This window comes from Haemaphysalis longicornis, unplaced genomic scaffold (assembly GCF_048455015.1).
Source record: "Haemaphysalis longicornis isolate Haplotype H1 unplaced genomic scaffold, Haemaphysalis longicornis Haplotype H1 scaffold_10, whole genome shotgun sequence".
Taxonomy (NCBI): Eukaryota; Metazoa; Arthropoda; class Arachnida; order Ixodida; family Ixodidae; genus Haemaphysalis; species Haemaphysalis longicornis.
In genome coordinates this window covers 114,128,922-114,156,371 of record NW_027526204.1, presented here as the reverse complement: position 1 = coordinate 114,156,371, position 27,450 = coordinate 114,128,922, and the positions used below count along the sequence as shown (strand labels likewise).

General features: G+C 51.0%; 2 protein-coding genes across 3 annotated transcripts in view; one reads left to right on the top strand and one right to left on the bottom strand.

Moving 5' to 3' along the window:
• Positions 1-27,450, bottom strand: part of LOC144159148 (DNA (cytosine-5)-methyltransferase 1-like) — a 118,163-nt gene that overhangs the window by 75,486 nt on the left and 15,227 nt on the right. The window lies entirely within an intron of this gene.
• Positions 1-27,450, top strand: part of LOC144159147 (uncharacterized) — a 36,424-nt gene that overhangs the window by 2,459 nt on the left and 6,515 nt on the right. For both annotated transcript variants that reach the window (XM_077690453.1, XM_077690452.1), the window contains exons 2-3: positions 26,402-26,486; positions 27,201-27,259. In XM_077690453.1, coding sequence (XP_077546579.1) covers positions 26,462-26,486; positions 27,201-27,259 — 84 coding nt within the window. In that variant the 5' untranslated portion in view covers positions 26,402-26,461. The remainder of the gene's footprint in view (positions 1-26,401; positions 26,487-27,200; positions 27,260-27,450) is intronic.

Sequence of the window (27,450 nt, the reverse complement as noted above, 5' to 3'; positions counted from 1 at the left end):
GCCACAAGGAGAGATAACTTGGGGCGTCATAGCCGAAAGACAGGAGAGCTGCGGACGAGGCTAACCCTCTATTAGTAAGTACTGCTTATTATTAAAAACCGCTTATTATTCAGTATTACGTCAGGACAAAGGGCTGTCCGCCTGTCTCGTCCGCAATGTCATACACGACGCTTTGGCGCGTTGGAGTATCTCGCAGGGCCCCTACAAATTGAAGCGCTCCTCTTTGATAAATGACGCAATAGGAAATTTCGCTCATCACAGATTATTGGACCGATAGGGGTAGCGGATGGGAAGGGAAAGAGCAACTAGGTGTACACGACAATTTTCCTACACTCATAAGCATACGCTTGACGAGATTTGAGCATGTTCTGAACTGCGTTGCGCATGCGCAGTTATGCGAGTCGTGTCGAGTGCGCCAGTTATCGCCGCCCCTTACACAGCCTGGTGGAAAAAAAAAAATGTCTACCGCCATTGCATATGGGCCATCGCATTTCAAGCAGCCCTCGAGGGCAGTGGGCTTGTTTAAACGGGACCAGCATGCCTCCTTTTCGAGGCTGATCGGCGCAGCCGCTAGGAGACAACAGGCGCCACGCGTTCCGGGCATGCCTGGCCGGCGAAAGAGTAAGCAAAACAGGCAAAGCGCCCGCTCGCGACAGGCCGGCAATCAATGGCCGACAACGCCCTTCGTCGCCAACTGCCCGGCCGTGAGGCGTGACGCCGGCAACAGCGAGGGACACACAACGCTCCCCTGAAGAATGCCGCCCCCATCGAACGGCCCGGTAGTTTATAGATAACTTCATTAGGAGAGCCGAACCGCATCATATGCATACTATGCGTACGGCTCAGCGGGAGACCACGCGTCCCCACCCTCGAATGGCTCGCCGCTTGACAGCGTTTCGAACACCCGTTGCTTACCGTTGCTACGTTCAAGACTCCGCCGGCGGGGCGTGCCTGCCCTCTTTGCCAGCCGTTTCATTTCACATTAAAAACGTGTTTTACCGGTCCCCTGTATCTCGGCTCGCAAAATCGATTATATTTTGTTCAATGTTTCGCTACTAGTTTGAGGACGCGGTTGAATTCCCGGTCGCGGCGGCCGCTTTTCTGATGGAGGCGAAAAGCAAAAGCGCCCGTGTGCACGAGATTTCGGCGCACGTTAAAGATCCCCAGGTGGTCAAAATTAATCCGGAGCCCTCCACTACGGCGCGCCTCATCGCCTGCGCTGCATCGGCGCGTTAAACCCTAAAATCAATCAATCAATCAATCAATCAATCAATCAATCAATCAATTGCTACTAGTTTGACGTTTTACCTTCCTGAGGAGAATGCAGAGGGATATCCGCGAGAAGAAAATTTATCCGTGACGCGCCAGTATCCGTGACGAGCCTGTCTATAGGCGGCGTAGCAGTAAATGCTATTTCTCGAGGTTATATCTCGTTTTGTTCCGTATTTTCCTCCTCCTCGCACGATATTTTGCCTACCTGAGGAGAACGCCGAAAGATATACGCGCAAAAAGAGGAAAGATATCCGTGACGCGCAACTGCTATGCGTGACGAGTCCGCCCGGGGAGGCCGCATAGCAGTGCGAAAGAAGAGGAGCCGCCGTTGCGGCAGACGGTGACCCACTTGGGGGCCTCTTGTTTTCAGCCGAGGAATGCCGAGATATGAGGCGAGTTACAAGCGCATCTCGCCGGTTCCCTCTGCCGGGAGGAGTCGCGGGGGGCGTAGAGGATACCGGCACGACCGGATTTGTGCGCGGAGGCAGATGGAGAAAGGACGTTCGTTCGCGTTCCGGGATGGAAACATAACTAACAAACCTGGCTGACACACTAAAGTAACGTCATTTCTCGGCTCATTTTAGGTGCGAAGCACCTTAAGACCTCGCTTTGTCCGTGGCTTGTCCCTTGGCGTCCATGCACACAGTGTTGCGCATGCGCGAAGAACATTGCATTTATTGGATTGAAATGGATTGGATCGTATCGGACTATAGATTGGAATTGTATACACTGTACACACGCGTTGTCACTCGTTTACATGCGCGAGTGGGGAATGCCACGGGTGATTTACGGTAAGAACGATCCCCAGAGCTTCACCCGCGCGTCATTTTTCACATCGTGGAGACGCGTGAATTTTTTTCGTGGTCAAAGCGAATGCCGTGAGGGAACGAGGTTGTTCACTAAGCGATTTTATTTCTCGCGCGGTCAATGAAAGCTTATTTAACTGGTCTGCATGACGACCCAAAGAGTTCAAACAAGTTCAAAATCGGGTGTACATCTAAGCTAAACTATGGGCTACGACGCCCGCCGTGGTGGAGGGCTCCAAGATAAATTTAGTAGACTACCTGGGGATCGTTAACGCGCGCCAAAATTACAACACAAGGACGCTGTTGTTTTTCGCCTCCATTAGAAGAACAGCCGACGCAGACAATTGACAGCGCGAACGCTTAAAGCCCGAAGTGCGATGAAAAAAAGCGACACTTAAAGGTTCAAGTGCAGTGAAAGCACGCGGTATTGTATGTTTCGTTTTTACGCGTATACGTGGAGGGTCCGGCGACTATGCATATTCATCAGCGTCAGGAACATTCTTACATCCAAAGTTCTCAACGGAATTAAAGTGCGAACAATGTAGTACAAAACAGGCATTCAAGCTATACGTATACACATCAAGGAGACTGACGCAGCTCTCAGACTTGGAAATGTTCTGATGCTGCTGCTGCGAGGAATCGAACGTGAAAATGGGACAAACATTTCGGCTGTTTATCCCTTGCCTCGTCTAGACTTTACCGCTCGACTTTACACGTGGTCGCTCTCACCTAGCTTCGCTTCAAACAGCCGAACACCTGGCAATCTCCGCAGCAAAGAATTTCACGAAATAAAAAAAAGAGAGAGAAGGAAGCTGCATATTTCTAAGGCATGCGGTGAACTGACAGAGTGCTCTTCGGTGGCTATTTCTGCGCGCAAGCGTCTATAATTATACCTGAGCAGGTGTCAAGGGCATGCGTAAACCTCGTCGGGTTACTTCCGCGTATATACGGATTGCCCGGCCGCTCGCTTCTCCGTTTGGCGAAAGAGCTAGGCTTCTATACAGCCTGCGGCGGTGTCCCGAAAGGCGCGAATACGCTCGTGCAGCCTTTTATTTTCGGTAAAAGAACACGGAATGCCACAAATATTGTCTGTAAACAGCAAATCAAAAATAATGCGAGCACACTAACCAATACCTTTATTCCGACCTGGTGGAAACGCGGATGTGAAAGAACTGCTGTAGTTTATAAAGAGACGACAACCAAGTTCACGAGCATTTTATAAAATTATCGCAGCTAATGCAAATTAGTTCGCAAAACTATATATGCAGCAATCAAAATAAGCAGTGCTCGACAAATTTCACGCCAAACGGCGACAGCCTTGTTCCTTCGAGGTAAGCCGATAAAGCCATGAGAGGGGTGTATCCGTTTATTAGGAGCGAAGCCCCTAAGTGCCTGGGGCCGTTGCTGGCGTCTCCTGTCGTCATCGTAATCGTCGTCTCATGTAGTCTCGGTACTAAAACACCGGCAAACTCGTTTACGCCTCGCGCTAGGGAGCTTCTCGCGCTTCAAAGGCAAGAGACTTTTACAGCAAAGCTGTGTACCTCTACCCCCCAACGATTTCGTATCCGTCGTTCAAAACGCCAAGGCGCCAAGAATACACTTATACACTGCATGCTTCACCCCTCCCCGGGTTTCAGGTTAGTGGAGATGGCGCGGGATTTTTTTAAAGGAAACCTGCGATGTATGCGCGCTACTTTCCCTTCTTTTCTCTTATACCTAGCTCTGTTTTGCCGCGTTTATCTTGTAAATTCTCGTTCTCCCGTAGAACTGATTGTTTCAGCCAAGGATATTATTATTTTTTTCAGTCACGGAAGGGTTACTCCACTAGTAGTCAAGGACATACAGCTTCCGCCGGCGTGTACGACAGGCGTACGGAATAGCCCTTTCGCTCGCGAAAATGTCCTTTCCGCGTTGTCCCTCCTCGCAATTCTTCTCGTAAGGACACAGCGGCCCCAGACAAGTTTGCTTCAGAGGCCAACGACCACTTCTACAACCACAAGGACAACAGGGTCAACCACGGCAATAGAATCACCGAAATTCACCACAAATCACCCCGCAGCCGCACCTCCATTCACAACACCACCGACGAACGCCACGGCGGTCACCCGCCCAGTCGTTAAGTAATAGACGCGCGTGTACACCCGCCTTCAGTCAGCGCGGCGCGGCGCGCTTCAATACGGGCGCGCTCGCGTCGAGCCGCCGAAAAGAACCGCTTCTGGCCGGTATCGCCGCATGCACACACGCACGCGAGACTATCACACACAGCGTGGACAAGCACGGCGGCAGGGCGGTGGTGTCGGCGAGGAACAGACTGCAAGGGCACGCCCCGAGAAACGAAAACACGTGCCGACAACGCCGACGAAAGCGAAGCAGGCGAAAGTAAAAGTAGACCACAGTCAAGTCGTCGACCGACCGCCGCTGGGGGGACGGGGAGATCGCGCGCGCGTACGCGCGAAGCGGCCAAGCAAATTTGCCAGCTCGCTATCAGAGTCGAACTGTGCTTTCTCTGCTTCCGTTTTCTTTTTTTTTTTTTTTTTTGCTTTCCTGTGGCGTCTTGTTTCGTTTTACGGTATTGCCGTTCGCGACAGACACGCGGGCTCCCGGCGACACACTTATGACGGAAGCGTACACAAAAGGAAGGCGACTGGCTATTATAGCTGTTTCCAATCTCGTGCAATGCACCCTACTGCCAGCAATTCGTTCGCTCACAAAATTTTCTTGCTTTCCTTTTTTTTTTTTCGCGCCCTTCGCCGAGTGTCCGCCTTGATTCAAATCGAGAAGGGCGTGAGGCGTTGCAACGCGCTGTTATACGCCTCATTTCTTTACCTAATCCGTCACACTTTCTCGAACAGTTTTTGTCGGTCGATTTTCCCCTATTTCGTGTGTATAAGTATTCCGCACGTCTATTGCAGTGCTTTCCTGTAGAGCTAGAGTCCTCACAATTTTGCTGAAAAAGTACGTAACTTGTTATTTAGCATTTGCTCTACCCCTTTCCATTCCATCCGGTTTTTTTTTTTTTTTTTTTTTTGCGCCGCATTTTCCTCGTTCGGGCTTCTTTCTATCTTACAGACTTGGATAACAGCCCCGTCTGCATGTCGTTCCGTGCGGCAGGGAATAATTATTCTACTGGCGAGAACGCCCATAAATGAACTTGGGTAGCTGCAAGGCAGTGATACTTTTTTTTTAAACAGACGACTGTTCACACGATCGTTATCTCCCTCATTTTGACCGTTTCTTTTTTTGGCCATCGGCGCAGCAACAAACGGGCATCAACGGATCGGAGTTCGTAAAAAGTCGCTCCGCGACCTAATTCTGCTTCTGTTTCGTACAACAGCATTACGAACTGTATAAAACGGAACACCATCCACTCGGGCCAATTTTTGCAGCGTTCGAAAAACAAACGTACTCATTTAGTCTGCAGACTTCGCCGGTCAAAAAATCACAAAGCTAGTGCATAAACAGCCTGCCGCTTGCGGTGTCAAGCGCAACCTTGGTTAGCCGCTTTCGTGACGTCGCGCCGCCAATTCCGCCAGATTGACAGGTGTCGGGTTTTAGCGCCTCCGAGGCCGATAAGCTGACGAAAACTGCCTTAGCTTATTGAAAAAATGAGGTCGCTATGAGCGTAAAGCCAGCCTTTGGTTTGATCGACACCTCCCTTTTCATGGCCCGCGCGGCGTTAACACGTTTTGCGCTTATATCACGGCGTTCGAAAACAATCATTATCGATTCCGACGTTGCATAACCTGTCGCAATGTCAGTCATGGAAACTTTTTTTTTTCCCTGCACTTTTGACGCCTTCCTTCATCATGCACACTTTTTATTTTATTTCTGATACTCGGGAATACGCCTACAAAGAAAGCCGCGGAATGTAGCTTAAACGACAGATTCATTCTTCCCGTTTGTGATGATTAAAAAATATAATGTTATACACAAAAAAAAATATCCTTCACAAAAAATATACCGTATTTCTTCGATTATAAGGCGGCCCCGATTATTAGGCGACGGTGCAGTTCGGAGGGTCAAAACAGAAGAAAAGTATGTTTCTGAGCTTCAAATTTAAGGCGGTGTACGACTTTGAGACTACTGATTTCGGAATAAAAGCACCTCGCCTTATATTCGAATAAATACGGTAATGGGAATCCTTCTTCTGCAGGGAGAACTAGGAAGGTAAGAGAATATGACGACAGCCGCTGGTGCATCACGCGACGCACGCAAACCACCCCACAACCTACCGTTAAACGGCCGACTACACGTTCACAACGCTTACATTCATCCCCACAGCAACCAAGTCCCGTTAGTTGAGACAATTGCGCTGCCCCGTAATTACGCTCGAATCACCAACGGGATTTCACTTTCCGAGCGTTCAAGTCACGAACACGCGTACAAAGCTGCGCGGAAAACCGTTCGTCACGCCAAGGTTGCGTCCTGCAACTTATTCTTTTCACCCCTTTGTCTTCGCCGCGCGTATACGAAGATCTTAATGACTCTCTTCTCTACATACAGATAAGGCACCGGTTACGGAGTGTCTTTTTGTTTAAAGAGGAGTCAGTTGAATGCAGGTCACATACCGCGGCCTTCGAGATGAAGTAAATGCGGTATTTCGGGTTTCAAAACAGTCACGGACAGAGGCGCACCACTAGGCACTTGGCTCGTTGCGTTTTTAAAGCCTCAACAGCGTTCGTAACGGTATACAGGGACACGGACAATGCGCAGCATTTACGTGCTCGCCACGTCCCCGAATACTTGGCGCAGATTTTAACTTTACTTTTAAAACGGTCACGTAAGGTTGGGGATGGTCCAAACAAAAGGCTATTTGTGGGAAACAGTGCGCTATCGGATCGCCCGGCGCCATCGCGCGTATACGGAGTTAGCGTCAAGCAAAGACGTTCCCCGTCGTTCCTTGGCGGTCATTTGAATGCAACGCACTCACCTAGCGGTTCACTTAGAGCGTCTGGAATTTCGCCGCCAGCATCAGCATTGTTTTAGCGAACAAAAGGAGTAACTACCTCGGTTTGGTCGAAAGAGTGATTTCTAGAAACTTGTCGACGTACAAAGCGCAAAAGATATAGAGTAACAAAGAATTGCGTGCTTGGGGCTACCAAAGAACGGTCTGGACCTTCCGCTTCAGTTTTTTAACGAAAACACTGGAGTCCTGCGCTTTGTACAGCTCGCCGTTCCTTAACAAAAGATGCTTTTGTTCGTTTAGAAACGAAAGATAGTTTCCACACTTCGTCGCTTAGAAACGAATTCTCCGTTCAGATACAAATTGTGCTCTTCTTTTAAAATGATAACAAACAAAACTGCCTTTCTTTTTCTTTGCTGCCGCTTTTTTGTTTTTTTCCTTTACGTCCATAATCGATTTTCGCGCCTCCTTCCGAGTGCTCTGGTTTAATATTACGCCACAAATCCATTGCAGTCCAAGCGGCCAGTAGCAGTCAGGCATTAACGTACGAGTCTAGCTCTCACGTTCACATGAACGTCTAAGCCTACTGTTCGCAGCGCCAAGCTTTCTTGCAAGTTTCACCACTTTCACGTCTTAGACGTCACGAATCACACCACAGTGGAAGAAGGCGACACAATGTAGTCAAGCCTCGTTTTTTTTTTTTTCTGTTCTACCGATATACTTCTTGCGTTTATTCGCTTTCAGCAAAAAAAAAAAAAAAAGAAGAAGAAAACTGCGGCGAAAGGTGGGATTAGAGACAGCTTCGGGAACGAGCCAGAATTTCATTTTTGATTGATATATTGTAGGGTTTAACGCGCCGACGCAACGCAGGCGATGAGGCTTGCCGTAGTGGAGGGTTCCGGATTAATTTTGACCACCTGGGGGATCTTTAACATGCACCAAAATCTCGTACACACGGGCGTTTTTGCTTTCCGCCTCCATCAGAAAAGCGGCCGCCACGGCCGGGAATCGAACCCGCGACCTCGTGCTCAGCAGCGCGGCGCCTTAGCCACTGAGCCACCGCGGCGGGTCAGAATTTCATTTTTACTGGAGTCGCCAGCACACTTTCGCAAAAACCTGTTTTGCGACGCACCATCTTCAATCTCACATATCTGGAGCATCCCCCCCCTCCCCCCCCCCCCCCCCTTCCGACCTAATGCTTTCGTTCTTATCACTGAATAGAGTGGCCGGTCAGCCTTACGGCACCGACATTCCACTCTCAAGCTGCCTGGTATTTCTCATAAGGCTCAGTTTTCTTTGCGTTTCTTTTGTATTATTATTATTCGTTCTCCCTTATTGCGCAACCATCGAGCGCTTAGATACAAAACGGCGGCGTGCTAATCCCGCAACGGCTGCCTTGCTGACATCACGTCATTGCGAACAAATCCTCGCAGCAAACAATAATGCTTCTTCCGCGCTACAGCTTCTGGAGCGTCGTCTTAGTTTTAGTTCTTCAACTTTCTCGGAAATGGGGGGGGGAGGGGGGCGTGGGGAGCCGGCGCCGTGCCGTTTCTTCAAATGAAACCCTCAGACTTGCCCGACTTCAGTCAAACCGTCCCTTCCGTCAGACATATACGCGTCACTGCCAAAATACGCGACCTTGTGCAGCCCAAAGTTTTAGACTAGATCAAACTACGACATCTCACTGCTACTTCGCGTGCAAGCGGCGCATGCGCGGAGTATAGCCTTCAATGCTGCGGAACGCCGCTTCGAATACGCTATCGCCTGTTGTTGTTTTTCGGTGGCTGTTTTTTTTTTTTTTTTTTTTTTTTCTCCCCGGCGAAAGTGTTTTCTCTCCGCTTTCTCCAGAGCACGTAGTCTCGCGTTAAATACCAGAGCTACTCAGCCGGTACGGCACCGCTCGCATTCCAGTTTTCCCGTCCCCGCGAAGTCAAAACAGGCGAAAGCGAAACCCTCGCGAGGCGATAGACGAAATGCACACACACACACACACACACACACACACCAAAAAGCAAGAAGTCAATAAAAACAAAACAAGATGGAGAGAGAGATAAGAGAAGGGAAAGAAAAAAAAAAAACGGCGCCAGCGGGGTGGCGTTACCGAGAGCGACATTTCTAGGTTAATTGCGGGCCGGGTTGGACGCACAGGATCGAGCGCCTAGAGGGGGTGACCGTACGCGCTATGGCCCGCTGCTGCCAGTCAGGGAAAGCCGAGCCGCCAAGGTTGTCGGGTGAGTCGCCGTGTCGGCCGAAAGTAAAAGTAGAGCTCCCCTCGCGTGTGGAACAGCAGCAACGAAAAGGTCGATTATCTTCGATACCTATGGGGAAAAGTGGGCGCGACTGAATCCGACTGATTCATCACCGCGCAGCCCAATCCGCTGGGGCATGGAGATTGAAAATTTGTGCAGTGAATCCTTCAGATAAGGGAAGCGAACACGCAAGGGAGGACTTTCATTTTTTTTAGAACACGTGACCGAAAATGTTTCCAGCTCACTCCGGTGATCAGATCTCATTGCACTGTGCTCCTTATTACATGCTTGTGGTCTTGGTGCACTTTGATATATGAATACCATGTACGCATGCCTTTAACGTATTTCTCTTTGCATTCGAGAAATACGTCCGCAGCCTCGTGAAAAACAAGCAGTTGCAAAATAAAGAAAATCTTTTCCGCTGCTGAGCACGAGGTCGCGGGTTCGATTCCCGGCCGCGGCGGCCGCTTTTCTGATGGAGGCGAAAAGCAGAACCGCCCGTGTGTACGAGATTTCGGCGCACGTTAAAGATACCCGGGTGGTCAAAATTAATCCGGAGCCCTCCACTACGGCGCGACTCATCGCCTGCGCTGCGTCGGCACGTTAAACCCTACGCTCAATCAAGAAAATGTTTTCATTTATCTAAGAACACAACACACAATAAAAAGGCTAAAAAGCTCAGAACGTCAGAAAAAAATCCAAAGCCCTTTTTTCATCTAACGATAAGAATGGTTAAAAAGCGAACCTTTCTCCCATTCATCATCAGTCAAAGTCCAAACCGCACAGACGTCGGCTTCTTAACGCGAGGTATACCCAAGTTCGATTCCGACCACGGGCTCGTGTAAAGATCGATTCCGAACACACGCTCGTGTAAAGTTGGCTTTCCCGTAGTGCGTTTTGCGCGACGAACGACGGCACCAGTAAGGCATAGAAAGCTTCGCTTTAAAAAATTCTTAGGGAACTTAAGTATGCTTACGTGCTTTGAATGCGAAAGCGTATGGCTTATGCCCTCCTGGAACGCTATGGCGCAACGAGGAAGGAAGGAAGAATGTAGAAGAAAGGCAGGAAAGTTAACCTGGCTAGAGCCTAGTTTGCTATCCTGCACATGGGAAAGGGGAAATGGGCAAAAAAGAGAGAGGAAAAAAAAAGAGGAAAAGTTGGACCAGACACGTATGCCCAGCACTGAGGCACTGACAGTGTTCAAGTTCGTCGCCCGTAGAAAACGTAATAGTTCCTTAGTCGCCTTCTGAGCGGATGACTGAGAAGGCCAGTGGCACAGAATCTTTCCCTCCGAAAATGGCCGCCGAGAGTCCAGGTTCCTCAGCGCTGACGACAGCTTTTTTCTTTCAGCCGAGTAGCGTGGGCACTCGCATAAATCGTCTCCGATGTGCCGCACGTTTCGCACTCCGCCCTTGCTGCCCTTGCTGCGAGAGTGTTCGTTTTGTTTTAGGGACTGGGGCTGTTGGCGCCTCCTGTCGTCGTCGTCGTAATCCTCGTTCGTCTCATGTAGTCACGGTACAAAAAAAAAAAACACCGGGAAACTCGCTTACACACCTGGTGCTAGAGAGTTTCGTGCTTCAAAGACAAGAGACTTTGACAGCCAAGCTGTATATCTCTACCCCCCCAACGGTTTCACCTCCGTTGGGGGAAAAAAAAACGCCAAAGCGCCAAGGATACACTAAAAACACTGCATGCTTCGCCCCTCCCCAGGTTTTACGTTAGTGGAGATGACCCGGGATTTTATTTTTCATTTGGCGCTATTTAGTTCACACTTTAAGTATACACAAAAAGCCGCCTAATATCGGCATCGGCGTGGAGTTTCAACGTTCGATTTCCTTCTCTGCTATGGTTTTTTTTTTTTTTTGGTAAGGGAGGGGAACACAGCAAGGGGATATTTTTTCCACCCATTCGGTGAGGACAGAAAAGGGCCGCTTTTTTCGCCTTGTGAGACGTATAATATACGCCTTCACATTAAAGGAAAACAAAGAAAAGTAAAAAACCGCCAAACAGTGGGAAGGCCGCCCGACAAAGCGATTCCCGCGGTCTAATTATTCTCGGAAAGGCAAGACGGCGTGAAGGCAAACAAGCAAGCGACCCTTTGGAGATTCGAATGTATATAGAGGCCAGCAGGGTGTTCGCTTTCTACGGGTGGACTCGGGAACAAACAGCTAGGGCGGTGCCACCACACCACAGCGGAGCGCGACCGCGCGTGAAAGCGTGCCTCGGTTTGGGGCGGGACGCGATTAGGCGCAGATTAGAATAATGGACGCTTACGCCGCACGGAGAACAGCCCGGAGATCAGTTTGGAGCAGCTTGGGACTTGCAGGACGAATGGCGGGGAACCACGACAATGCGGCGCTGCCGAGGACGAAGAAATTTCCCCGAAGTGAATTGTTGGGCGTTTAAGGACGGCAGTATATAATTGCGGCGATTAGTCGAGAGCAGGAGTCACTCATTCATAACTGCCGGGCCCACGACAAAACCGTTTTCGAAATGCGCGCCTCCAGAATTCTGCCCGCGCTCGCCAATATTCCGGCAACTTACGAAGCGAACAACGAACGGCGTTGCCCCCACACGTGTACCGCAATCAAGCACCGCACGAACAATTTCATGTATTAAAACTTCGCGTTAAGCCCGTTCTACATGGGGCGAATTTCGCCTGCGAATTCGCAGTTGCGGCGCCGCCCGTGCGGCAAAACGATTTATTTTCCTATTTTCACTGCTGCGACATATTGTCAAATGCTAAGCGGCGTTCACAAGAGAAGTTCGACTCTTCCAAACATTTGGAAATTCGCCACAGCAACGAGAATAGATCGTTTTGGTGCACGAGCGGCGCCGCAGCAGCGAATTCGCAAGCGAAATTCGCCCCATGTAGAACGGGCTTTAGACGAACCTAAACAGGACCTGCATGCTACTGACCAAGGCAGGCAATAAGGGGTGAATGAAACGGGTGGAGGATATTGTTTCTACATAGGCGAAGCTGTTACGAGACACTGTTACGAGCTGTTACGAAGCTGTTACGAGATATATCACGGACACACGCGGACACGTTCTTCCTTCTTCGAAGGCTGGTGTACTTGCCGAAGCGATAATTTTTGCAACGCTCCATCTCTCCCGAGGCGATGCGCTCCCGGCTCAGGCATTCAGCTAGCTCCCCCGTAACGTGAGTGCGTAACCTCGTGTTATATACCAAGTGCACTGAACAGTGTTTATAAAGACGTCTTCCGGAAAGGAAACTAGCTTCGTTATAAGCGATCTTTCGTTAAAAGATGCCATGACTTGCCCTCTATGCACTGCAGAGTACAGAGGGCTAACATTACACATTTTTTATATAAATGTTATATAAATATATATAAGAGAGTAAACGTATAACAGTGTATAGAGGGTAGTGCGAGAAACACTTCGATTAAAGCGACATTTCGAAAGACGAAAATTCGTTACAACGAGGGTTCAGTGTGTATCAAAGGGGGAGTCAAACTTGAGCACCCGACATTTGTGGAAGCGCAACCGCACAGAAAGAGGCCAGAAAAAAAAAAAAAAAAACAGGGAGCAAGTGCGACCCCTGAACAGCAAAGCGAGGAAAAAAAATGCATGGCGAAAGAGGATTTCCGAACGCAGGAAAGACGGGACGCAGGACAGGGTATGTACGCCAAGGTTCGCGCACCAGGCTTTGGGTAGCCGGCGCTTATATCGCTGCAGATCGTGCGCGCGCGCGTTGGGGTCCCCGTAACTGTGACGCAAAGCACGGGATTATGTGGCTAGGTCGATGATTACGTCTTCGGGAATGCGCGGCGGGCAGGACTTGGGGGGACGGCGCAGGCGGTGAGGATATCGATAAGCGCTGAATTGCGCGATGCGTCCCGCCAGGCAACGGGTGTTATCAGATGAAGATGTTTCCAGTGTATTCACGCCGGCGGCGGCCCCAGTATACACAAGATGGATTAGATAGCGCGGCCGGGGAAAGAGCATACATACCCCCCCCCCCCCGAGACGAAATATCGCTAAATCGGTCGGATTACTCAATTGTATACGCACACGTAACGGCTCTTTTTTGTTGCAACCCCAAATGTATTTTGAGGAGGACAGAAAGGCCTTTCGAAATCCTTACGTAAGATCGCTGCGAGCACGCAAACTTATCTTAACTACGAATCGGAATGTGTAACAATTTTTTTTGTCTTGTTTGGGGGCTTTCGAACGACGAAACGACGCAAGCAACCTTAACACGAACACTATCGCAATAAGAACTCGCTTGCAACAACCTTAGAGTTTCAGCGAGCAAATGAAATATGCCTGGACTAAACTCGCTACACCTTACCTTGCACACCATAGAGTATATTTACTCTGTTTACCTCTGAGAGAGTAAATGCAGTTCAAAATGGAGTGAACTTACTACAATGTGTAATATAGAGCGTCTGTTATTAACAGATGTTGGAGGAAGCAGTAAAAACCCCCTGGGAGAGTTACATAAATCTTTGTTTGCTTAAAATCAACTGTAATCCGTGCCTTCCTTAGCCTAGCCATCTCTGATCCCCATACGACATGATCAATTTTCCGACTGCCCTCGACCTGTTTTTCCTTCATTTCTCGGGCAGTCCAAACATTTGTACCGCCATAGAGGCCATAGATTTTATCAGTCTTGAATGAATTGACAAGGAAACTCCCACACAGCAGCATATAGTATACTCGAGAATTCCAAGTGCTCCGAAGTACGGCGTCACGACAGAACCCGCTCTGCTTGGAATTACGAGGTGCCGTGCATCCGAGGCACAAAGTGAAACAAACAGCACCGTATAGACGCACGCAACAAAAGCGGGACCTCGTATACAAAGCGAAGGTCAGCTCTCTGTGCACCCTCGGGCCAAAATGAGGTCAAACCAAATGTGGGAGAAACGCGCCAAACAAGGAACCAGAGAAACAAAACAAACAACCGAGGAAGAGAGTGAACTGGGAAGGAGGTAATGATATTCAAAACAAATGTTCCGAATACACAGCGAGCAAGGAATAGGAAGCAAGAAGCTACGCGGAAACGAACGTCCGGCGGTCCCACAAAACTCGGACGTCCGCTTGCCGTATGTACACGTGTACACACTCCGGCGTTCCCATGCGAGCGAAAGGGCTGCGGCGGCGGTCTTCCACGTCCGCCCCGCGTGTTCCGAGTTAGCGGAAGTGCATATCCGCTCTTTTGTAAGGCAGCGACGCCCCTCCCGTGATTATTCATAAACCTCGTCCGGAAACTCCTCAACTCTTTTGAGCCGCTCATCTTCGTTGTTTACGCGATGAGCGTCGAGGGTAAAGTTGTCAGAACGGTCCACGTGCAAGCCGGCTTTTGTCCGAAAGGAGGGCTCGACCTGTCTGCGGGACCGCTTCCGCAATAGATGGGGCCATTCGTGCGAGCTTCACGCGTTCAAGAAAACTCGAAGGCTGCGTTCAGGCAAGACGCCTACGCTGTGTAACAAAATTTGACGTCCCACCCGAAAAACCTGGCCTAGGATATATACATTGTGCATAGTTGTTTCGGATAACTTGCAGATGCCTTCGGAGTCCGCCAAATTACTAGCGCACACGCACAAGAGCGTTTGTGTCTCGTCCCAGGGTACGCCGCGGTCACGGCCGCACCCAAATGAACGACCTCAACCTCGGGGAACGAAATATCCGCGTATTATGAACGCTACACAGAAATGGCGGGTCGCATATAATGATGAGCCAAACCCGACCAATTCCACGTCTGCTCCAACCGTGATGTATTCCTTTTACATGGCCATATCTGCGCAGGATGATGTCAGTGGTGTTGATCGATTGTGGGGTTTATCGCGCCGACGCAACGCAGGCGAGATGTCAGCGGTGTTACACAGCCTAGAACGCATTCCGCGACGAACAAAAAATCCCGGACCATCTTCAGTAACGTAAAACCTGTGGAGGGACGAAGCATGCAGTCTATAAGTTTATTCTTGGCGTTTTGGCGTTTTTGCCCACGGAGATGAAACCGTTGGGGGGTAGGGATGTACAGTTTTGCTGTAAAAGTATCTTGTCCTTGAAGCACGAAGTTCTCTAGCGCGAGGCGTAAACGAATGTCCCGGTGTTTTAGCTCCGTGAGTACATGAGACGACGATTACGACGACGACAGGAGACGCCGTCAGCCCCAGCCCGTAAGGGGCTTAGCCCCTAGAAATAAACACAGGGTCGCGTGCACGTTTTCCTTTGTAAACGCGCGTTCTTTCGGCACAATATTGAATATGAGCACGGTCTCTAAATGTGATCGACCATTCAAGCGTAAAAGTTTCATACATTTATTATCTTTTGTATTCCTGTTTATGTACGCAGAATTACCAGCGCGGAGGGCATCCCGTCATTTTATTCATCAGTTGGTTCGAGCTTCGCATGTACAACCAGCAATCAGTGCACGACACTTGTCGTACAGCGCAGGTTCCGTGACTACCTTAGCCTCCTTCGACACGCATATTCAGATTTATGCGAATGCTAGTTTTACGGTATTCCTTGCGCGCAGAAAAGCCGGCCAGTTTGTTGATATAGGACAGCCGATACCTGCTGCGCCGTGTAGGGAACGAGGTTATGTAAGTCGCCGCGCTAAGCTGTACGTATTTCCGCCTCACAGAACTGAACAGAACGTCCGGAAAGAAGGAGCAAGAAAATATGAGATATGCGCCGCCACGCTCCGATCGCGTGCGTTCGTGATTTCCTGGTCCGATGCCCGTGTAAATATATGGTCGACGCGCGGCCGTGGCGCAACGACTAAACGTGCTTGCCCGCGCGTGCGCCGCGCAAGCCGAGACGCTTCAGTGTGAACAGGGCAGCAAGGGACGCGTCTTGGTAGCGTATAAACGTGTCCTTCCAAACAGTGGAATAAACGCGCTCCCTCGTAAAGCCAATTACTCTTGAACATTTATTTAAAAAATAGATGAGTGACGACAAATAACTCGGTTTACAGTCAGTCACATGTAAGCACAGAAATGTTTCAAAGCGAAAGCCAAATAAATGATCCATTCAGCAGAAGTGCCAACGCACCCGCCGCGGTGGCTCAGTGGCTAAGGCGTTGTGCTGCTGAGCACGAGGTCGCGGGCTCGATTCCCGGCCGCGGCGGCCGCTTTTCTGATGGAGGCAAAAAGCAAAAACGCCCATGTGTACGAGATTTCGGCGCAGGTTAAAGATCCCCAGGTGGTCAAAATTAATCCGAAGCCCTACACTACGACGCGCCCCATCGCCTGCGTTGCGTCGGCGCGTTAAACGCTACAATCAACCAATCAAAAATGCCAGCGTCCGACGTCGGCGTCCGTAACAGAAAAACAACGCCTTCGGAGGACTTCTACAAGGCGTTCCATAGCACGCGGCGTTCCACAGCACAAGCTTAGTTCGACTCGGCAGTGGCGAGGCGTGGCAGTCCACCCGTAGATGAAGGAAGGGAGCTGAAGAATAAGCAGCCAAATCAACCATCGTCGCCAACTCTCCCAGCGCACGGCGGCATTAAACAGCAGCGGCGCAACGCGTAGGAGACAGATAGAAGCCACTCGAAAGCGTTAAGGTGGATCGCAAACCAAAGCGTCTCAAGCGGCAAAATCACAAAGACCTTCAGAAGGCGACGTGGAAGCAAGGCGTCTCGTGCGTTGAACTGGACATTTGTGCATCCACACGGACTACCCATAAGAAGAGCTCAGGCGTCCTCGGGCTTTTTAAACGACGGAAGTATTGCGCGAGGCCGCCACGTGACCCCGCGGAGATCTTCTTCATCGCGCACACACGTTCTGTGCTGCGGCGGCAAGTTATGCAACACGACCGGCCGTATTTGCGTTTCATATTTCAATGTTTCTATTCGGCCACGCGTGCCTGTTTACCGACAGCGCAATGAAATCGCACTCTTCGCGCCCCTGGTTTGACGAAAGCTATAGAGAAGCCGCGGCCACGCCTCGCAAAAAGACGTGCCGGAGAGGTCATCTCAACAGCCTGACAGCCGCAGACGTGTGTATAAGGCCTTCTACCCACAACCTTCGACCCCCTCGCACAAACATCGGTCCGCTCCGCTCCAGCCGCCCACGCTGAGGCCGAAGAGATGACAGACACACCGCTACGCGTGAGAGGCGCGCCAGCTATTTGCACGAAGCGTGTTTTACATAACGCCGAGCCATCGCTTCAGCAAAGCACCCACACGCACGTTCCTTCGCGAAATTTCCGCGAGAGACACGCGGGTGCGCATGCACATTCGGGATCAATTTGAAGGTGATCACAGGAGCATCGATTAGCGGGCCTTCCAACCTACAATGCGGCCGTTTTCAGAACTTAGGAGATACAGGTAGCAGTGCCTTCACTCCCTCGTTGTTTCTTGCATGATACAACCCTAAAACAGCCAGTAACATGGCGCTGCTGCTTGTTTATTTGCCACCTGAGCGATCACCTTCAAATTGATCCCGACTGTATACGTGCAGGCCCAGGCGACGTCTACAAGACATCAAAGCTTCCGAACTGCGTCGTCACTCGTCACCTTATGTAAAAATGACCGACCAGAAACGCGCTCTTCTCGCAGTATGTCGGGCAGAAAAGACACTGTCAGAAGCGCAGGTTCGAGAGTATACCTTCTAAAAAACGAAAATAAACTAGGGCGCGTTAAAAAAAAAAAAAGAAAACGCTCGTAGGCTTTCCCACGGCGTCAGCGCCTATCATCCGGGTACACCTCTTTTGCAACTTGAACCTAATGCGTTGTAAATGTGTGTATCTGGACTAAATTGTACACTGGCGCTGTATAACGTGTTTGACTGCCACTTTGCCACGGCGATAACTCATACCGCCCCACGGACTTTCTGATGTTTGTTATAGCATTGTACCGTTAAGCAGTACCCGCCAATTTGGAAATCCAAACACGCATCGTAAACCGGCACTGCGATTACAAAGTATTCGTCTGATAGCTACACCCAAGCCGGCGAGTAACGTCCGTCTGTTCTAGTAAGGCAACTAAAAAACAACTGCACAGCAATAAAAAAAGCAAAGACAGACAGGGAGATCTGTACAGATCTGTTTTAACAATGAAGACAGCGTCTATTTGCACAGATCCTCTCACCGGCGCCCGGTGTTCGATCACGGCGTCCCGGCAGCCAGCCGGGCAGACCTAACGGAACAGACTTAACGGATGCGACGATAAGCGCTGCATACAGAGTAGGCGGGGAGTGAGGCGGCGGGTGGCAGACCCGCGCCGCACGCACGATCCTGTCTGGGATAATTGAAACAAGGCCGAGGGGGTCGTACGGCGCGTGCGCGCTAGCGCACGGACGCGGTGTTCGGAAAAGACGAAGGAAAGTGCGGGTAATGAATACCGCAGCGAAGAAGAGGAGCAGGCCATGGGGATCAAGACCGAGATGGCCGGATGCGGCGTTGGGGTCACACAGGGCCGGTTAAGATGCCGCCTATACGAGAATCGAGCGTATCCGGCTTTCCTTTCTAATTTCCCCGTCTCTCTGTGCTTTCTCTTTGTGATTACTGCTAGCTCTTTTTATCTTTTATTATCTTTTATTATTCCCCCTTTCTAGAACGTTTGAGACGACCTTGTGCGTTCGATACCCGGCTGAGAAGAGTTAACCTCTGCAGTTCAAATCGAAGAGATCAGGACGCGATAAGTGACCCCGACCACTGTTTCAAAACAACGATTTCTTTTTTCTTTTTTTTCTTAAATTCTCGTGAGTACTACCGACTCGATCTTATAACCGATCTTTGTCCTATGTCCCCGCATCCGACCGCTTTTAATCCTGCTCCGCACAAAAGCGACATTCCTTAACATTTCTAATCCGCAGCTTACGAGGCGTTAGCGTGGAAATCGATGTGACTGCGATCAAAAGATGCGCAATGCCCCAACTGGACTTATACATCGACGCCAAGCTAAACGTCGTCCGAGTGGCGACCATTCACTCCGAACTGCCGAGCTATCCAAAGGTGCTTCCCATTTGGCCGTACCTTTATCTCGGCAGTGGAGTCAAGCGAAATTGTCACGTGAGCGACCGGACGTTCGACGTTCCACTAGAAGAAATGTTTCCTGTAATGAATGCCCATATCATCAATGCGTGAGTAAGCTGAACAGCATGATCCGCTATTGCACGACTGTGCGAACAATTAAAAGGACGCCTACATAGACGCTAAAGGACGCCCTTGCCTTAACGTACCGCAACGGCGTCCCCCACGCACAACTGAAGAGGTTTCGCATCCCGAACCTGCCATCTACATCTCTTAGCCTCCCAACGCGATAACCACCGCGGTGACCTGTACGATAGAGCACACATACGCTCCAAGAACAATGCCAGCCACCACGCAACGGTTGCATTGTGCCTCCAATGCTGTTTTCTTTTTCTATACTCCGCGTAGCTGCTTTAGTACACAACCCAGCAGCCTTGCTCGTCGCTCAACCAGCCACCAAGGACATTAAGATTACGCTCAGACCGCGTTCGGTAGTTACGTAACAGTGTAACTCGGTCTGGAGGACGTATACACCTCCGGTTGAAGTGAGCGAAGGGGCGACCTTGCCCGCATGGTCGCCGCACGCACGACTTCCGTTACCGGTCGCCCCCGTCCGAGAAGTCGTAGGAGTCGCACACAGTACCTGTCCCTGCGCGCATCCTCGAGTTCATGAATAGTTATCGACTGCGCGTACCTTGAGGGCGTCGAAGGATGCACCCGGAGCGCACATGCGCGATTTAACGACGCGTAGGTTCGTCGGTGAGATAAAACTGATGCTTGGGAATATTTTAACGCCTATACGCACTTGACGGTGCCGCGCCATCAACATTCCGGGCGCATAATTTTGATCCATTGAGTGGCCAGAAATGGTGTTGAAGGAAAAAATTAACGAGGGCAGCGTATTTGAACACTGCAAAGACGATTATACTTCAGGTTTTTGGGGGCGTGATCGAATGCGCGTCTTCGGATCCACAATGCCTGGCAAGCATCAGGCCAGACATTGCTTCGTTCTGCTTTGTGGTCACTGCTGCGGTACCGTACCGAACAAACGTAAACGACGGAATGTTCAATTCTAACGCGAAAGCCTCAGATCTCTGTTTCGTGCAACGCGAGAAGTAAAGAAGATTGCAGGGGGCTGGTCACGTGGTGACGGGCGCGGCCGCAACTTCAACGGGAAGCTCAACAGCAAGATTAACAGGAGGCCCAACCAAGCTCTCGCTTCTTCATTCTTATACGGTTCTCAGCATCCCCCGTAATTTTTGCAAAAGGCTTCAGTGATAGCAGATAGCTCGGATCTTGTGTGCTTAAATGTGTATTTGAACCAGTAAGAGATTACGCCGGAAAAGAAATCTCAAGATGCAATAAACTACACGCGAAGAAAACATTACCCGTCCCCAATATGCAGCCTGGAGGCCACGGAGGAAAGCCATATATATTCTCCTTCTCGGCGATGAAACAAAATTACTCCCGGTCTGGGCTTCGGAGTTCGCACCAGAAAAAAAAAACCTGCTCTAAGCTAAGTTAGGCCTCCCTCCGGAAGTCACGGGAAACCGCAACTCATTTTATTTTCTACTTCACCACAACGGTACGCGGAGAGTCACACTTCCCGCACGCAATCACTAGAACCACAACCGAGGCACCGCCTCTAATTGTTATTCTTTTTTCCCCCCCACCCCGACCACGAAAAGCAACAGGCTGGATTCGAAGCCACATACAAAGACACACGCTCTTACGTACACCGGACACGTCTCTTGGTCAAGGTTACATTCCGGCACTGAGTCGAGACCACCCACACAAAGCTCCGTTATGCACGGTTGCAACTACACGCCTGCAAGAAGGCAGGCCACTTGGTCACCAGGCAGTGCGTCTAACACAGGTCCCGCCATAATTCATTCCGTACACCCGCGTGGCTTCATTTAAAGCCCAGCCCAACGGTAAAGCGCCTCGCCTCTCCATTTAGAAAGCCAGCGAAGGTGTTTCGCTCGAAGATAGCGGGGCGCGGAGGCCGGAGAAGCGCGTCAGTCTGCGGCATGCATTAGGAGGGATAGGCGAACGAGTAAGAAGTCTAGGAAGACCTCAAGGGTCGGGGCGGCGGGAAGCGACAAGGACGTGATCGTAATTCCACTTTGGCGGACTATCCAGGCCGCGAAAGCGGCAGTCCCGGATTTCAGAAACAAGATCACGGGGCCCTGCACAATTTAGTATGCAGACGACGCGCTCTCTAGCCGTGGATCCTCGGTCTGGTGTATAATTGCGCGTTGCGGGCTCTGCGGCGCCTACGAAGAGGGTTGATGATTTTTAGCCTCGTTCGCTAAAGAGATTCTAAGAAACCATTTCGCATGGGTCTCGTTAATCACTCTATACCTGCTTTGAAAAAAAAAAAAAAAAAAAAACAGCAGTTCTGAGTTCTGAAGCCAAAGCTGTGGTGAGACTGCGCGCGATACATGATTTAGGGACCGAACGATTCTACGCAAGCCAACGTTGCTCTGCGGTGGCCGATCCCTTTGCTTGGAGACCAGGCGCCTCTTCTGTTAAGCGACATTCCGCTCCCACGTTAGGTACAAGCCAAGCACTTTAAGCTATATTTAGATGCGTCGCGCAGCATATCAACACGCTTAATTAACGTTCTGCTCCGCACTGGAGGTGCCGGGCTTGTACCTATATCTGGGAATGCAAAATCGTTCCTGTTAGCTGCTCTTCTATTGTCTATATTTACCCTAAAGATTCCGTTCCTTGGCCAATCCCCCACGCGTGTACCTGCCCGGAATGAATGAAACCAACAACAACAACCACCACCAGAGAACCGGAGCCCAGTCGATGTCTTTCCTACCCCTGCCCGGTCTCCCCCGTGTATTCGGTAGACACGATGAAACCGTTCCCTGATGAACCACGACTGCCAATCGCAGCACGCCTCTACCATACTCAAAAGCACAACTGCCAAGCACTGCCAGTACCAGAGCTCAGCTCCATCTAGTCCAAGCCTCACAATTTCGGCGACCTTCAAACCCCCTGACGAATTCTATTCACAAACTGTCGCCCTAAACTCGTTCGATTCAACGCTCGAGCGCTGCGTTCTGCCTCGTCTACGGAGCGAGAAGTCTCGTGGCGGCGCTCGCTCATACCAGGAGCGGCATCGATACATCACTTCGCACACCCGGCCACGAGCGTACCCCGGCCGGAATTCCTTCCCTCCCCCCTTTAATGCACGGCAGATTACGTCGACCCACCGTCGCGAAAGAGCTCTTTTCTCCCTTTCTTATTCTCCAAGTTACATGATAGCACGCCAGCCACGCTGCTCTCGAGAGCGCCACGCGCCTCGTCGCTCGCTATAGCGGTCCACTCCGACAGACGGGAACACCGGTTTCCCTTGAACTTATCTAAGAGCGGCCATCTTCTCATCGGCCAGTCCTCGCGTGTTCGCGGCCTCGAGACGCGAGCATCGCAGCTGCGCCGCCGTCGCCTCTCTTCAACTGCTCCGTCCTGGGAGCAGACATTCTCTCGCTATCGACAGTTTTAGTTGATTGATTTGATTGATTCTGGGGTTTAACGCGCCGACGCAACGCAGGCGATGAGGCGCGCCGTAGTGGAGGGCTCCGGGTCAATTTTGACCACCTGGGGATCTTTATCGTGCGCCGAAATCTCGTACACACGGGCGTTTTTGCTTTTCGCCTCCATCAGAAAAGCGGCCGCCGCGGCCGGGAATCGAACCCGCGACCTCGTGCTCAGCAGCGCAACGCCTTAGCCACTGAGCCACCGCGGCGGGTATCGACAGTTTTAGTATCGTGTATGTAAACGCTCCGCGTACGTGGAAATTTCGCGGGTGACCAGGGCGCACGCTCAGAAAGCAAAGGGCTTCTACGTGAGTCTTGTACCCGCGCCACACGTACACGAAAAATGGCATTAAGTGCATAATGCCTTAAGTTTTAATGCCATTGATTCGCCGCTACACGCAAAAATCTAATGTCATTTGCTCTGTCATTTTTTTGGTTTAAGGAGTTCCGCACAACTCTTTCGCCTTCACGAACGCCTTAAATCTGCCTACTCTCGAACGCGATGAGCCCCGAATGAAAACAACGAAACTCTCGGGACCAGAGAGTTGACTTGGAAACGTAGCTGAGCTGCGAAATTAGACGATTTTTTGTGCACTCTTGGTGTCGAAGTTCCGCAGAAGAGGTAGTTCACTAAAACAGCGGCAAAAGGCAGAACGTCGTGTAACTAGTCCTCTTGAATTTTTTCGGATTTGGCTACCGCTGGCAGGCGATGGCAGCTGCTGAAGCCACTTTTGGAAACGGCTCACACTATATTTTTGAAAAAACAATTTTTTATAACACTTTTTAACAAAAACCTTTTTAAACCTTGTAAGACGTTTTTCTCTACGTTAGAAACTTTTAAAATGTGAGTGCATTTCTCTTTTTGGTCATTATACCCATCATGCCTAACACATTTAATGCATTTGCGTTTTCGCGTGTATAGCACGGCCCACTCAAAGCGTGATTCGGTATCTTCGGGCCTTAAACGTTTAATGTCATTTCTTTGCATTCAAACTGCTACAGCGGGAGTTCTGCTCTGCTTGTGCTTGCTTTTCCTTCCGCACGCGCCGGCGTTGCACTGCCACTTTTTCTTCGCTTACTGTCGTAAAAACCAACCCAACGAGCGTTCCTACCTAAATGAACGCGGGCGCTGCCGGTTAATTGCGTACATTTTGCCTCAAATGTACCTGCAGTCTTCTTTGCGCTAAACAACGGGGAGATGTATGACAAGCGGCAGCGGTTCACGAGTTTCGAACGCTTATGACTATATAGACCGCTTGGCTTTCCAAGCCTCTGTGTTACGCCGCGACGACAGCCGCTACGGCGGAACGCCGTGTGGCTCTACTTGGGTCCAGCGCGCGAGCTACGACAAGGCGAGCCCCTAAAGTACCCTGCACTTAAAAAAAGTAAATGCGTCGCATAGGGGGTGGGTGTATTGCGTTAACGTTTAGTGTTTGGGGAGTTGGTGGTAGTGAATGCGTTGTATCAGCAGCTTCTTGACGTAGTTTGAATGAGTCAAGGATATAAGGCGCGTTCGTAGCCTCCCATTCTGTGTCGGCTTTGTGGCGCAGTGGGTAGAACACCATGTACATTGCGTTCCGCCCGCAGGGTCGAGGGATCGAAACCAGGCGCCGGATAGTATTTTTTTTATATAGTGTAGAGGGAGGGGTGCGGACTACGACTACGGACGTCAACGCGGGTGACATCGTGAGTTACTGAAATGCTCTGCATTTAAAATTGTTCCCCGCGACAGTTACTCAATCTGCGTAGGGTACCGGGCGCAGCAACAACAGCAGGGGTGCGTGCGCATATGCCACGAGCACCAACTCTGCCAAGGCCCGCAGGAGTTTCCAGTACGGTGGCGGCTGCTCGGCGTCCGCCACGACGACCCCCGGCATTCCGCGAGGCAGTCAAGAACCGGCGCGAGGTCGCGCCCCGCTAGACACGCGCCGACGCAACGCTCGCATACGTCTCCAGCAAGGAAGCGGGAAGCAGAGGGGGAGGAGAGGTCACGCGGCCCCCCTCTCTTGCACTCCGACACACCACGAACGCCTTGATACAGCTCTTCCTTTCCGGTTATTAATTTAACAGCGCGGGGGGAGGGGAAGGGGAAAAACAGCTGTCGGAAGCTACTTCCTCGCGATACGTCTTTCGCGCCACCGCTTCTGCGATGCGCTTTCCGCGCTATTTCCTCCTGAACGCCAGTCGCCGATGAGAAACCTAAAAGGAAAGAGCAAAACTCGATCGGGACGGGCCAGCAGCCACGCTCATGTGACGCTGAATCAATGAATACTGATGGCACAACTGCCGCCTGACTGGAAGCAGTGCCCTGGTGGCACGCCGAGCGCCTTTCTCCGCTCTAGACAGGACACCCGAACGAATGCAAGATTCCTCGTTCGGACAAGGACCCGTTTTTGCGTAAAATTGCGCGCGAGTCCCAGTGACGACCCCAGCTCGTGTCGCGATCCACGGGGCTCGGGGCGTCTTTATAACTAGACCACTGAGACCGATCTTAACAGTTACTGCATACAGCGTTAAGCCGCCAACGCTTGTGTCTTATCTTGACAACGACACAAACCGCAACAAGGCGGTCGATCTGCGACAATATCGTGAGCGTCCCGCGAGCACACGAAATCGCATATTGCACACCACCCGCCGAACAGCCGCCTGGAGGTGACGACCCGGCACGCACACACAAGACCGCGCGGAACAATATATCTCACGCAATGCGCGCTTATCTTATTAGAGGTCTCCGTACTCCAGACCGCAGCAACGCCCGCCAGACACCCGACTCCCTCGCCGTACTTTCGCAAACGACTCGCAAGTGCAAGGAAACCAGAGCGGTACAGGAACAAGGCAGATGGGTGTCGAAAGTATGGTTGACCCTCAGCCATTGCCTTTCTCCCGGCGGGTCGAATGCTGTGCGCGCACCATTCAGATCCGACGCTATCAACGGATCAGCACTCTTGCATAAGCTGTGGCTCCCTGCGGCGCCCGTGACAACGTCTGCCTGCCGCAGCTCGCCCCGAACCGCCCACCGAACCCCCATAGCCGGCGGTGACCCGTATAGCACAGACAACTCTACCCGTACGCGCCCCCGCCTCTGGAAGCCTTTCGCTTTCGTCGGCCGCGCGGGTGAAAACGCCCTCCGCCGCCAAAGAGGTGTCTTACGCCCACCGTTAATGACTCGCCGCACGTGTTCCCCGCCAGGGGTCAGGCCGGGGGCTCTAGGTCAGACAGCCAGCATTGAGTGCATGCAGACGAGCAGACGTGTTGCACCCCGCTCGCTCGCTCGTGCGGTGCACCGTTGACTGCACCCTACCCACAAAGAAGGACCTCTTGTCGCTCTTGCATCGTCCACAGGGCTGCATTGCAAAGCAAGGTCGTTTCTAATGCAGACGCGCCGCCGCGCTGAATGTCCTTCGCAGTTGCACGATGGCTTGACCCTTCATCGGTTTTATTAGAGAGTTTCCGCGGCGACTTCAGCGCCAGCGGTCTTCCAGTCGAATACGCGACCTCAAGCTTCGCAGGCGCATAAACTTGTTCGGGAAGCTACGCTGCGTCCTGTTAAACGACGGCGCATGCGCGCTACCTCCCCGCAGACAGTAGTGCATTGTGTATGCGTTCAACAATGCGCCATCCTAACTGCGCGCGTTCTTCTTGTCTCGTTTTTCTCTCGGCCCGACCTCGCAGGACCCAGAGTCAGAGGTCCACCTCCTGGACACCGGCTGACGTGAAAGCGGGCTCCGAAACATGGCTACCTCAAAGCTAGCCACAGGTGAGGCACGCTTACTACACGTACGCAGTGCAAGCAAAACCGCTTGCATGCAGCGTATAAAGATGTCCCAATCTGCGATACGCACTGCCCGATTCGCCTGCACTTGCATATGACATTCGTTACTACGTCCAGACAGCTATTCGCTAACAGGTGTTCGAAAACGCCACCACCTAAGAAAACTCCGTGCCTGGAGCCGCTGTCTAAGCCTCCGCATGCCGACGTCCCTTGCTGTTGATGCGCGAGTGACGGATGAGTGCAAGACACAATAAACCCTCGTTACAACGAAGTCTCCGGGACAACGAAGTGACTTCGTTATAAGCACACTTTCGTTAAAATGTGTATAATTTGCTCTACACGCAACGGAGTGGGGGGCATAGAACTACAAATAAAGCGGCTTCGTTATAGCAAGAGTTTAGCTGTAGTGGGTTAGAATGGCACGTATACGTCTTGATTGGCTTGGATTGGATTAGAAAAACTGTTATTGGGCCGGCTAGGACGAGCAGTGACGTGCTGGCCAATGCAGTGGGAAACGGGATTGAGATCCTCTTCAAGAGGGATCAACGTGTGCTACCCGTTCCCCGCTAACATTAGAAGCTAATTGAGGAGAATAAGCGTGTGCGTGTTTGGGCGTTTACGGATATATATCTTCCACCGCATTCTGCGCTGTTACAAATTCCTTTTCAGGAGAAATTAATCTTTATCTTTGTTTTCCAGGGCTGCTGGTCTTGGCTTCCCTGCTGGCTCTGGCTGCCTCTGACTTCGTTCTTAATCGGGTAAGGCAACACTCTCCCTGTGTGAGCTCGCAGATCATTAAAATAAACAGAATGCATTCGTAGGGAAACGTGTTCATCCTGCGCGCTGAAATCCACGACACGCAGTTCAGCGCCTTTTATCCAATTGAACGGAGGGACCATCGCAGCAAGACAGGGTTTCTAGACTTATCAGTTAATGTTTTTTTTTTTTT